The 14,009-nt window shown below is 45.3% G+C and overlaps 1 protein-coding gene across 2 annotated transcripts in view; it reads left to right on the forward strand.

The window, feature by feature from the left end:
* NECAB3 (N-terminal EF-hand calcium binding protein 3) overlaps positions 1-14,009 on the forward strand; it is a 145,172-nt gene that overhangs the window by 5,382 nt on the left and 125,781 nt on the right. The window contains exon 1 of one of the 2 annotated variants that reach the window (XM_030212373.1): positions 4,373-4,596. The exons of the other annotated variant lie outside the window; for it this stretch is intronic. Within the exon in view, the coding sequence (XP_030068233.1) occupies positions 4,480-4,596 (117 nt within the window). The 5' untranslated portion in view covers positions 4,373-4,479. Of the gene's footprint in view, positions 1-4,372; positions 4,597-14,009 lie in introns of those variants that run through there. 2 annotated transcript variants of the gene reach the window in all.

Here is a 14,009-nt window from a genome sequence, read left to right on the forward strand (position 1 = left end):
TGATACTTTTCATTTTCTAAAATGATTTGGGGTGTGGTGTTCCATTTGAATATTTTGAAAATAAGGGTTTTTTTTTAAAACTGCAATTGGTTTGTGTGATTTTGTACATAAGAACATAAGCACCACCATACTGGGAAAAGATCAAGGGTCCATCAAGCCCAGCATCCTGTCTCTGACAGTGGCCAATCCAGGCTTCAAGAACCTGGCAAAAACCCAAACAAAACAAATTTAAATTAATAATGTTCAATGGACTTTTCCTTCAGGAATCTGTCCAAACCCCCTTTAAACTCAGCAATGCCAACTGCTGTCACTACATTTTCTGGCAATGAGTTCCAGAGTCTAACTACGCGCTGAGTAAAGAAAAACTTTCTCCTATTTGTTTTAAATCTACCACATTCTAGCTTCATCTTATGTCCCCTGGTTCTATTATTGTAGAGTGTTTACAATGATTTTGTGCCTTTTTTATTCTGATTTTTTTTTTGCCCTCTGTTGCATACTGAACCAATAGTTTCAACATAGCACCCACAGTGACTCTAAGATCTGTTTTTCTCTTCTGATACAGCGTCCAAAGCAGCTGTGAATGGGACCAGTGAGATCTACTGCTCCTTTCTAATTTCAGGTCAATGCAGTTGTCCTCATCAACTTCCTCTGCATGGGTTAAGGTCCCAAGATGAGGCAGGTCAGTACGGCTGTGTCTAACCTGAAAGGGCTTCCATGCTGTGATAGACTTGGCTGGGGGCTCCCATGAAACTGACTTAAGGAAACGGTAGAGTCCAATGTGTTGCTTTAGCTGCGTTGAAAAATTGGCGGTTGCAGCTATGCTAAGCAAGTAATCCGCGTTTGACACCAGTATTTTAACGTAGGTGTAAGTTTAGCACTGGCAGTTTGTTTTGTATTTCTTACATCAGCAGCCTGTAAAGTACTTGAGAACAATAGCAGTGTTGTGTGCGAGTGCAACACCCCAATGATTAGGGACTGTACAATAACACCAACCCAGTTTTTGAACCGGACATAGGTGTTGAGACTTTGCTGATGTCATCCCTGGATGTGATAAGGCAAGGAATTGATAAGGGTGTAACTTCCTACCTTGTTTCACTGGATGTGTCAGCCTTTCACACAATAGATGTTGATCTACCGTTAGTCAAGTTGAAGGAGACTGGATAGGTTCTCTTCTTTCTTGAAGGGGAGGTATTTGCAGGTGTTTAGTAAGGAGCAGACATCCCATGTGTTACCAGGGTCTAGAGGTGGTCCGCAGGGGTCGTCTCTCTCTCTGCTTTGTTGTTTAATATTTATATGTCATCTGTGGGTGCAGTTTTTAGAGATTTACAGGTTGAGCATAGGATTTATGCAGACAATGTTCAATTTTTCTTTCCGGTGCGAGGGGGGGGGGGGGGGTCTGACTGGGCTACATGACAAATTGTATCAGTGTATTTAATTATTTATTTATTACATTTGTACCCCACATTTTCCCACCTATTTGCAGGCTCAATGTGGCTTACATGGTATCGTGAAGGCGATCGCCAACTCCGTTAGTGATGTTATAGTCAGAAAGGTTCGTATGTTACAATCACATTGGGAATCGCAGAGAAGAAGAGTTATATAGTGTTCATTATGAGCTTTGGTTACGTTGTGTTGCAGGGTTCAGTCACTTGTTGGGTCGGGAGGGTATGCCTTTCCGAACAGGTAGGTCTTTAGTAATTTCCGGAAGTTAAGGTGGTCGTACGTTGTTTTCACAGCTTTTGGTAATGCATTCCATAATTGTGTGCTTATGTAGGAGAAGCTGGATGCATAAGTTGACTTGTATTTGACATATACAAGTTACTACTACTACTACTACTTAACATTTCTAAAGTGCTACTAGGGTTACGCAGCGCTGTACAATTTAACATGGAAGGACAGTCCCTGCTCAAGGAGCTTACAATCTAAGAGACAAATGTACAGTCAATTTGATAGGTCAGGCAGATTGGGGCAGTCTATATGTATTTGACATATTTGTATTTGACATATTGTATTTGACATGTACAAGTTGACTTGTATATGATAGCTGTCATAGGATAGATGCATTCTGATAGGCTTGTTTTAAATTTTAATAAATCTGAATTGATGTTTTTTGGGAAGGACGAGGATCTGTTCCAATGCCAGTCGGTGGGGCTGGGTGAGATCGAATTGAAGGACAAGATGCGCGTATTGGGTGTGATTTTAGACTCACAGTTGTCTATGCAAGATCAGGTATTGTCTGTGGTTCGATCTGCCTTTTTTTCAGCTTCATTTGTTGACCAGGTTAAAACCGATGTTAGCAAAGCATATCTTTAGGCATGTGGTTCAGAATTTGTGTGATCTCTCGCATTGATTTCTGCAATGCGCGGTATCTGGGTATTGCTTAATCCAGGATTTGCAGGCGATCCAGAATGCTGAGGCTCGATTGCTGAGTGAAACGTCTCAGTTTGAACATGTTTCACCTGTTCATCATGCACTGCATTGGATGCCTATTCAATTTGGAGTATTGTATAAGACTGCATGTTTGATTCATCAGGCGCTGTATTCAGAATGTGCTCTGTGGTATCTCAAAGAAGTTATTTCTGTGTATCAGCCCTTAAGGGCCTTGTGGTCAGAGAATGTGAAGGTTACTAGCAACTGGGGACTTGTATGTTGTGAAATATGCTTGTACTCAATGTGGCATTTTCCACTGATGGGCCGCAGGTTTGTAACACTTTACCTGGGGTTTTAACACTGTGTAGCAGTATGGCATCGTTTCCCAAACTACTGAAGACACATCTGTTTCTGAAAGCATGGGGCTGATATTTCTGGTTTGATTGATGTAAGATAACATAACATAGCAACATAGTAGATGACGGCAGAAAAAGACCTGCACGGTCCATCCAGTCTGCCCAAGAAATGTGCCACTTTTTTGTGTATACATTACCTTGATTTGTATCTGTCTTTTTCAGGGCACAGACTGTACAAGTCTGCCCAGCACTATCCCCGCCTCCCAGCATCGGCTCTGGCACAGACCGTATAAGATGAGTTTGACCTGTGTATGTTTTCATTGTGATCTGCTTAATTGTAGGCAGAATGGAAATTTTAAAATGAATAAATAGACACACACCCCCTGTTGAAAATTCACTGTTCGGAGATACTGTGTCCTTGCTATAAAACTGTTCACTCCAGCATACAGGGGTTAAGCACATCATAAACTCTTCTGCTGTTTAATGCACGAGGTCAGCCTCTGCTCTTTCTCACCGAATCTAATCTATGAATATTTCCAACTTGCCCACAGGCAGCAAACTTTCCACTAATCCTGGCTAGAACTGACAAAGCTTTGCACCAGAGCTTTACGAAAGAAAAACAGCCCCATAAGACTTTATTGGTGTTTTGAGACTTTAACTTGCTTTGCACAATTTTGTTCTATTCCTGGGTCTCTGTTTCTTGTCTGTCCTCATATAGCTTATTTCCTATATGTTGAAACTTGTAGATTGAAAGGTATTATTATTATTATTATGGTTATTAAGGTATTAATATAATTAAGATGGACCTTAGGAAAGTCACTGCTTATCCTAGGGGTTGGCAGCCTAGGGAATCTTTCTACTATTTGGGATTCTGCCAGGTACATGTGACCTGGATGGACCCCTGGTCTGACCCCGTAAAGCAATTCTTATGTTCTTAAGGCAAGCATATTTAATTATGACCAAACCCTGTTCTAAGAAATCTCACTCCAGTCCATTGTTCATTGGTAACGGAATTCAAACATGCGTGGGATGTGCATAAAGGAATCCTGTGCAGAAGGAATGGATCCTCAGAAGCTTAGCTGAAATTGGGTGGCGGAGCAGGTGGGGGGGAAGAGGGGTTGGTGGTTGGGAGGCTAGGATAGGGGAGGGCGGACTTGTGCGGTCTGTGCCGGAGCCGGTGGTGGGGGCCGGGACTGGTGGTTGGGAGGCGGGAAATACTGCTGGGCAGACTTGTACGGTCTGTGCCCTGAGGGGGACAGGTACAAATTCAAGGTAAGGTATACACGTATGAGTTTATCTTGGGCAGACTGGATGGACCATGCAGGTCTTTTTCTGCCGTCATCTACTATGTTACTATGTTACTATCTGTTTGTGGCATCTTCATGCCTTACATGTATTCTTTCATGTAAACTACTGTCAGCGCCTTAAAGGAATCGAAGCAATAGTTGGTCTTGGAAAAAAGATCCATAAGAATAGATAATCAGGGGGGTTCTTCAGAGCTGGTCCTGTCTGTCACAGCTGGTGACCAATCACAGTCATTCAGGGGAGGGGCCTGGAAGCCCAGGCGAAGTTACCTTGAAGGCTTGGGAAGCTCAGTGCTTTAGTCCTCTGCAGCTGTGTTGTTCAGTCTTTAGCAGCATCTGAGACTGCAGGCAAGGAGCAGAGCTTACAAAACGGTGTGTTTGTGACAGGGTGACGACTTCTGGAGACGGTGTCTGGATCCAGCTCATCAAATCTATTCAGATCTGTGAACATGATGGCGTGCACAGAGATGCTGACTATGTGTCTGTTGTCAGCAAAGCTTGGCAAGAATGGGAGCCCCCAACAGCCCCCTCAGCTCTCCAGCAAGGGACCAGTCATCTTTCATGATGTAAGTCTGTTGCTTTTGCTGGGTTTTGTCTTTAATCCCCTCTGAGTGCACACTGGATAGATTTTTATTTGCTGAGATGTTGGTTTAGCAAGTTCCTGGCAAATGCTCCTTTTAAAACTTAATGTCTGAAGGATGAGAGCATGGTCCCGAGCACCCCCCACCCAAACCTCAATAGGGGGTGAACAGCCCTGAACCAGAGAATAACTGATTGTTTTAGGTTGTGTGGGGTGGGGGATTGTGGTAGTACAGGGGTGTTTCTCTAAGGAATACTACATCGGGATTGGGCAGCCTTTATTTGAATTGACTGTGGCAACAAAGTTCTGGCCTGTGATTAAAGGGTTTACCGGGAAGAGAGGAGAGTGTGGTCTCTTTTTTACTATAGCAGCCCGAGGCCCAAGCTGGTTCCCTTGATCCTTGGAGGTGGTGTTGCCACCCTCCATCCCTCCCTCTGCCTTTTCTTAGGGTGTATACGTAGGTCGTGCCTCCCCCTCCCCCATTTTTTGTCATCCTATCCAAAAATTTGCTTGAAGGATCTTGGTTGTGGCAGCTGGCAGTTGCCTGAGCTAATTTGGGCTATTTACATAGTAACATAGTAGATGACGGCAGAGAAAGACCTGTACGGTCCATCCAGTCTGCCCAACAAGATAAACTCATATGTGCTACTTTATGTGTATACCTGACCTTGATTTGTATCTGCCATTTTCAGGGCACAGACCGTAGAAGTCTGCCCAGCACTAGCCCCGCCTCCCAACCACTAGCCCCGCCTCTCACCACCGGCTCTGCCACCCAATCTCCGCTAAGCTTCTGAGGATCCCTTCTTTCCGAACAGGATTCCTTTATGTTTATCCCACGCATTTTTGAGTTCCGTTACCGTTTTCATCTCCACCACCTCCCTGGGGGAGTTTGGGGGTAATAAGTAACACTCCTTAATTTTCACCTTGCAGTGGAAATTAAGGTGAGATGGTGGGTCATCCGACCTGGCATTGTGGCAAGGGAGTCTTTGCTGGCTCCTTAAGCCTCAGCTGTGAACAGTGGTCACAGTGACCGAGCAAGCTACTTGGCTATCATGATTCGAGTTCTGTTATTTTGCAGATTGGTTTCTGTGATTGAACTCGGGTGCTGGTGCATTATGTTAGACGGATGTTCTCTGATGATAAACAAAGCTGAGGCCGGTTGTCTGTGTGTTCTGTGTTTACTTAGATGGAGAAATTCTAGCGGTGAAGGCACCGAGGTGGGGGGAGGAACGCAGGGGTTGATGGCGAGAGAATGGGGGGGGGGGCTTACTAAAGGGCCACGCAAAGGAAGGTAGTTGACACTCTCCCTGTTAAGGGAGCATGTTAACATCCTCCTTTCTAAACTTCACAATATTTTTATTGGAATGAACTTTTTGATAAGCCATATCTTTGCTATTTGATGTTCACCTCTTTTCCAAAGCCCTTTTTATTCCTGCCGCTGACAGGCATATAATCTTACCAATTTGAAAGTGTGTACACTGTAATTTAAACCAAAACACAATAATTGAACTGCAGGCAAAGCTTATCACTGAGCAGAATTCCAGTTGAAGGTGTTATCTGCTCATTTTCAGGCTCAGCTCATACAGAGGTAGTTATTCAAGAAGGCTGGGGAAGGAAGCGAGGAGGAGGAGCGGCTTTATGTACGAAATGATATATAATGCTGACTTATACTTTCCCCTAAGAGTACATGTTGTAAGGTAAAGATAAGAAATAGATCATTAATGGGGAGAAGTCATGAGTCTTGGAATGTCCTGTATAGCACTTTTCAAATGAAATAAAACAATCCCCGTTGATTTATCACAGAGTAATATAATCACTTCTGTATTAACACTAAAGATTTAGCACAAGACAAAGCATTTCAACCCCTAATGTGGTGCCCAAATTGTTGGATTGTTATCCTGTTTAAAACAGGGTAGTTTCAAAAGCCTCTCTGTAAGGGATTGTAATGTGTTTTTACAAATGGCCGTCTACTACCCAGGATATTGTGCTGTGGGTATATGAAATGTAGGTTTGTACGGTGAGTTGGTTAATGAGACCATAAAATGTATGTTTAGAAACTGACTGCATATATGTGATGTCGTCACGGAGAGTCCCTATTGCTTTTATTAATATGGGATTATGAATATATGATATGATATCAAATTATAATACAATCAATTGGGATTTTTTTTTATTCATATTGTGATCCACTTTGAGCTTTGTTGGTTAAGTGCAATATAAACGCCCAAATGGTTGAGAAGGCAGGGTATAGACATGGAAAGAGAGAAAAGAACTGTTGATATTGGAGTGATATCCAGACCTTCCTCACAGTCAAAAGAAATAGAAAGTTTTCATAAAATTGCTATGAAAGAGGGATACACTTTTGTTTGCCAGGTGTAGATTGGGATAATCTGGCTGTAACGTCGTCTGGAAGTTGGAGGATCCTGGATTCTCTACGGAAGACTTGCCTTGGCCAACTAGTGATAGAACCTGGGTGGGAGGCCATATTGAGCTTGGTGCTTACAAATGGGAGGAACTTTCGGATGTCATGGTGGTAGGCGATCGCTTGGTTCCGCTGGTCAGTGGATGGTGTGATTCAGTATTAGATCATAGGCAGTGGGGGGTTTATTCAAGGGTGAAGTTCCTGGACTTTAAGAAACCTTTCTTAACAAGGGGAAATGTCTCTAGGAATTGTGAGCAGGATTGGAAAATGTAGGTAAAGTGGAGGACCCCAGAAAACAGCAAGGCAAATGATCTGCGAAATCCAATGTGGAAAATGAGCAACCAGATCAGTATATTATCCAAAATATTTTATTGAAGATACCATATATAAGACAGTTGCCCGACACAGGCCGTGTTTCGCCCACAAAAGGGCTGCGTCAGGGGCTAATCTGTATCTACATAAGTACATAAGTACATAAGTAATGCCACACTGGGAAAAGACCAAGGGTCCATCGAGCCCAGCATCTTGTCCACGACAGCGGCCAATCCAGGCCAAGGGCACCTGGCGAGCTTCCCAAACGTACAAACATTCTATACATATTATTCCTGGAATTTTGGATTTTTCCAAGTCCATTTAGTAGCGGTTTATGGACTTGTCCTTTAGGAAACCGTCCAACCCCTTTTTAAACTCTGCTAAGTTAATCGCCTTCACCACATTTTCCGGCAATGAATTCCAGAGTTTAATTACACGTTGGGTGAAGAAAACGTTTCTCAGATTTGTTTTAAATTTACTACACTGTAGTTTAATCGCATGCCCCCTAGTCCTAGTATTTTTGGAAAGCGTGAACAGACGCTTCACATCCACCTGTTCCACTCCACTCATTATTTTATATACCTCTATCATGTCTCCCCTCAGCCGTCTCTTCTCCAAGCTGAATAGCCCTAGCCTCCTTAGTCTTTCTTCATAGGGAAGTCGTCCCATCCCCGCTATCATTTTAGTCGCCCTTCGCTGCACCTTTTCCAATTCTACTATATCTTTCTTGAGATGCGGCGACCAGAATTGAACACAATACTCAAGGTGCGGTTGCACCATGGAGCGATACAACGACATTATAACATCCTCACACCTGTTTTCCATACCTTTCCTAATAATACCCAACATTCTATTCGCTTTCTTAGCCGCAGCAGCACACTGAGCAGAAGGTTTCAGTGTATTATCGACGACGACACCCAGATCCCTTTCTTGGTCCGTAACTCCTAACGTGGAACCTTGCATGACGTAGCTATAATTCGGGTTCTTTTTTCCCCACATGCATCACCTTGCACTTGCTCACATTAAACGTCATCTGCCATTTAGCCGCCCAGTCTCCCAGTCTCGTTGCAAACTGCATATCAGGACAAGGAAAAAGGAAATGAAAAAAAAAAAACCCAGCACAAACAGCGTGTCCTGTTGTGTTTCCAAATCACCAGCAAGTAGTCTTTTGTGGGCAAAACACGGCCTGTGTCGGGCAACTGTCTTATATACGGTATCTTCAATAAAATATTTTGGATAATATAGTGATCTGCTTGCTCATTTTCCACGGTAAAGTGGAGGGAGCAACAACCTGAAAGAAGATACATAAAGGCAGCAAACTTTTTTTTTTTGTTAGGAAGGCAAATATAGGTAAGAGGAAAAAGAGGCCAGTGACTGAAAAGGTAAGAGAGTTGTGATTGGGATTTAGCGGGATATAAGAGAGTAGATTGGATTGGAATGAGGAAGACAGACAACGATATCTGGAAAAGCAGTCAGGGAGGGGGTCAAGAGGGAGGCTTTTTAAAAAAAAAAAATCTCTCCCTTCCTCTCAGTGTGCGACTTACTGCTTATGCACAGTCAGGAAGTGAGACATTTTACCCTTCAGTGTAGCAAATGTCTGCCTGTTACCCCAGCAGTGTGCACTGTTTTTGCGACAAGTTAAATCACTGATAATTTGCATACTATTTGCATATGCATTGAGGGGCTAAGATTTTGTGATTGCTGTGTACTATATGTCGGTGTACAGCTATAAAGCAAGCTCAGTGCACAGGCCCCCAAACAATATTTGGGACATTTGAGCATCAAGCCTAGTCGGAATGAGACTTGGTAACTTAATAGGTGGAAGGGGATGTTATGGACCTTCATTCATACTACTACTACTTAGCATTTCTATAGCGCTGCCAGGGTTACGCAGCGCTGTACAAGTTTAAACATGGGGAAGGACAGTCCCTGCTCAAGAGAGCTTACAATCTAAAGGTAAAAACTATGTAGTCAGTGTAGGTATCAGGAATGGGAAGGTGGTTAGGCACCAAAAGCAAGGGAGAAGAGATGGGATTTGAGTAAGGACTTGAAGATAGGCAGGGAGGTCACATGGCGTATGGGCTCAGGAAGTCTATTCCAGGCATAAGGTGATGCGAGGCAGAAGGGGCGGAGTCTAGAGTTAGCGGTGGTGGAGAAGGGTACAGAAAGGAGTGATTTGTCCTGAGAGCGGAGGTTACGGGTGGGAACATATGGGGAGAGGAGGGTAGAGAGGTAATGGGGGGCTGCAGATTGAGTGCACTTGAAGGTCAATAGGAGAAGCTTGAACTGTATACGGTAGCGGATCGGGAGCCAGTGAAGTGACTTAAGGAGAGGGGTGATATGAGAGTATCGGTTCACGCGGTAGATAAGACGTGCGGCGGAATTTTGGACAGATTGAAGGGGGGATAGGTGGCTAAGCGGGAGGCCAGCGAGGAGAAGGTTGCAATAGTCAAGACGAGAGGTAACGAGCGAGTGGACGAGGGTTCGGGTGGTCTGTTCAGAGAGGAATGGGCAAATTTTGCTAATATTATAGAGGAAGAAGCGACAGGTCTTAGCTGTCTGCTGGATATGGGCATAGAAGGAGAGGGAGGAGTCAAAAATGACTCCGAGATTGCGGGCTGAAGAGACGGGGAGGATGAGGGCGTTGTCAACAGAGACAGAAAGTGGGGGAAGAGGAGAAGAGGGTTTGGGTGGAAAGACAAGGAGCTCAGTCTTTGCCATGTTCAGTTTCAGATGCCGGTTGGACATCCAGGCAGCGATGTCTGAAAGGCAGGCCAAAACTTTGACCTGGGTTTCAACTGTGATGTCGGGAGTGGAGAGGTAAAGCTGGGTATCATCAGCATAGAGATGGTACTAGAAACCATGTGATGAGATCAACGAGCCCAGGGAAGAGGTGTATATCGAGAAAAGAAGCAGTCCAAGGACAGATCCCTGAGGGACCCCAACAGAGAGCGGGACGGGGGTGGAAGAAGAGCCATTAGAAAATACTCTGAAGGTGCGTTGGGAAAGATATGAGGAGAACCAGGAGAGGACGGAGCCCTGGAACCCAAATGAGGACAGTGTGTCAAGAAGTAAATTATGATTGACGGTGTCAAAGGCGGCAGATAGGTCGAGGAGGATGAGGATGGAATAGTGACCTTTGGATTTGGCAAGGAACAGGTCATTGCAGACTTTAGAGAGTGCTGTTTCTGTCGAGTGTAGTGGGCGAAAGCCGGATTGAAGCGGGTCGAGGACGGCCTGAGAGGAGAGGAAGTCAAGGCAGCGGCTGTGGACAGCACGTTCAAGTAATTTGGAGAGGAAGGGTAGAAGAGAGATAGGGCGGTAGTTGGAGGGACAGGTGGGGTCAAGTGATGGTTTTTTGAGAAGTGGTGTGACTACAGCGTGCTTGAAGGTGTCAGGGACAGTGGCAGTGGAGAGAGAGAGGTTGAGGATGTGACAGATTGAGGGGTTAACTGTAGGAGAGATGTTGGTAAGCAGATTGGTGGGAATGGGATCAGAGGAACAGGTGGTGCACTTAGAGGAAGAACATTTATTATCAGTTCATACTAATGCAGTGCTTTGTCTTATGAACCTTCCCTTCAAAAACAAGCCTCGCTTTAGTGCGATAGTCCTGTGGCAAGGGGATATGAGATACGACTTCCTTAAAAACCCCTGCATCAACTGGAAGTGTCAAAAACTCAGCAATGTTTATGGTTACTTGCTATACTGTGGTTCAACAGGGTATCAGAGTGGTGTCCACCAAAATTTTAAATAATACCGGCAGATAAAGACCTGTGTGCTCCATCCAGGCTGACCACAGTCGCATTTATTATCAGTTCATGATTAAACCATCTATCTAACAATATTACTACATAAGTACATAAGTAATGCCACACTGGGAAAAGACCAAGGGTCCATCAAGCCCAGCATCCTGTCCATGACAGCGGCCAATCCAGGCCAAGGGCACCTGGTGAGCTTCCCAAACGTACAAACATTCTATACATGTTATTCCTGGAATTGTGGATTTACCCCAAGTCCATTTAGTAGTGGTTTATGGACTTGTCCTTTAGGAAACCGTCTAACCCCGTTTTAAACTCTGCCAAGCTAACCGCCTTCACTACGTTCTCCGGGAACGAATTCCAGAGTTTAATTATGCGTTGGGTGAAGAAAACTTTTCTCCAATTTGTTTTAAATTTACTACACTGTAGTTTCATCGCATGCCCCCTAGTCCTAGTATTTTTGGAAAGCGTGAACAGACGCTTCACATCCACCTGTTCCACTCCACTTATTTGCATATGCATTGAGGAGCTAAGATATTGTGATACGCTTGCATTAGGAAGCTGTGTACTCTATGTCGATGTACAGCTATAAAGCAAGCTCAGTGTGCAGGCCCCCAAACAATATTTGGGACATTTGAGCATTTTACTTGCTAAAAGTCTTCCCCTCCCCCACTGAGATACACAGCACTTGGAATCATAGCATAATATGAATGTACCATAAAATACGCCTGCTTGATCCTGATCTGTTTTGGCCATTTTTGAGACACAGAATGTCGAAGTCTGCCCAGCACATGCCTTACTTTCTAACTACTGGAGCTGCCATCAAAGCCCCACTCCAGCCCGTCTTGATTTGTCTTGCCATTTTTGGGACACGAGCCATAGAAGTCTACCTAGCACTGGCCTTTCTTCCCCACAGGCGGAATTGCTTCCTAACCACCAGTCCTGCCCATCATATCAACAGCCACAAAGTCATTTAAGATTTGTTTTGATACTATCTTCTATTTAGGGATCCTTTGTATTTATGCCAAGTGTTTTTGAATTCTGTCACCTTTTCTGGCTCAACCACCTCCACTGGGACTTGCTGACCTGAACATGAATACCCTGGAGGAAAGGAGAAACATGGGCAGGGCTTTTTTTGAGGGGGTACTGAGTACCGGCACCTTTTCCACTGTCTGCTAAAATTGACCCAAGGACCCCAAGTTTTAATGAAAGAGCTCAGGCTCTACACACCAATTCTGCCTTGTCATAGATTCTGCGACCGGTTGCAGGGGGCCTGGCTATTGTGGGGTGGGTCCCTCAGTGATCACCCCACCCCTGAAGGGTGGCCTAGCATTTGAGTACCGGCACCTTTTCCACTGTCTGCTAAAATTGACCCAAGGACCCCAAGTTTTAATGAAAGAGCTCAGGCTCTACACACCAATTCTGCCTTGTCATAGATTCTGCGACCGGTTGCAGGGGGCCTGGCTATTGTGGGGTGGGTCCCTCAGTGATCACCCCACCCCTGAAGGGTGGCCTAGCATTTGAGTACCGGCACCTTTTCCATTGTCTGCTAAAATTGACCCATGGATCCCAAGTTTTAATGAAAGAGCTCAGGCTCTACACACCAATTCTGCCTTGTCATAGATTCTGCGACCGGTTGCAGGGGGCCTGGCTATTGTGGGGTGGGTCCCTCAGTGATCACCCCACCCCTGAAGGGTGGCCTAGCATTTGAGTACCGGCACCTTTTCCATTGTCTGCTAAAATTGACCCAAGGACCCCAAGTTTTAATGAAAGAGCTCAGGCTCTACACACCAATTCTGCCTTGTCATAGATTCTGCGACCGGTTGCAGGGGGCCTGGCTATTGTGGGGTGGGTCCCTCAGTGATCACCCCACCCCTGAAGGGTGGCCTAGCATTTGAGTACCGGCACCTTTTCCATTGTCTGCTAAAATTGACCCAAGGACCCCAAGTTTTAATGAAAGAGCTCAGGCTCTACACACCAATTCTGCCTTGTCATAGATTCTGCGACCGGTTGCAGGGGGCCTGGCTATTGTGGGGTGGGTCCCTCAGTGATCACCCCACCCCTGAAGGGTGGCCTAGCATTTGAGTACCGGCACCTTTTCCACTGTCTGCTAAAATTGACCCAAGGACCCCAAGTTTTAATGAAAGAGCTCAGGCTCTACACACCAATTCTGCCTTGTCATAGATTCTGCGACCGGTTGCAGGGGGCCTGGCTATTGTGGGGTGGGTCCCTCAGTGATCACCCCACCCCTGAAGGGTGGCCTAGCATTTGAGTACCGGCACCTTTTCCATTGTCTGCTAAAATTGACCCATGGATCCCAAGTTTTAATGAAAGAGCTCAGGCTCTACACAACAATTCTGCCTTGTCATAGATTCTGCGACCGGTTGCAGGGGGCCTGGCTATTGTGGGGTGGGTCCCTCAGTGATCACCCCACCCCTGAAGGGTGGCCTAGCATTTGAGTACCGGCACCTTTTCCATTGTCTGCTAAAATTGACCCAAGGACCCCAAGTTTTAATGAAAGAGCTCAGGCTCTACACACCAATTCTGCCTTGTCATAGATTCTGCGACCGGTTGCAGGGGGCCTGGCTATTGTGGGGTGGGTCCCTCAGTGATCACCCCACCCCTGAAGGGTGGCCTAGCATTTGAGTACCGGCACCTTTTCCATTGTCTGCTAAAATTGACCCAAGGACCCCAAGTTTTAATGAAAGAGCTCAGGCTCTACACACCAATTCTGCCTTGTCATAGATTCTGCGACCGGTTGCAGGGGGCCTGGCTATTGTGGGGTGGGTCCCTCAGTGATCACCCCACCCCTGAAGGGTGGCCTAGCATTTGAGTACCGGCACCTTTTCCATTGTCTGCTAAAATTGACCCAAGGACCCCAAGTTTTAATGAAAGAGCTCAGGCTCT

This window comes from Microcaecilia unicolor, chromosome 8, assembly GCF_901765095.1.
Source record: "Microcaecilia unicolor chromosome 8, aMicUni1.1, whole genome shotgun sequence".
NCBI lineage: Eukaryota > Metazoa > Chordata > Amphibia > Gymnophiona > Siphonopidae > Microcaecilia > Microcaecilia unicolor.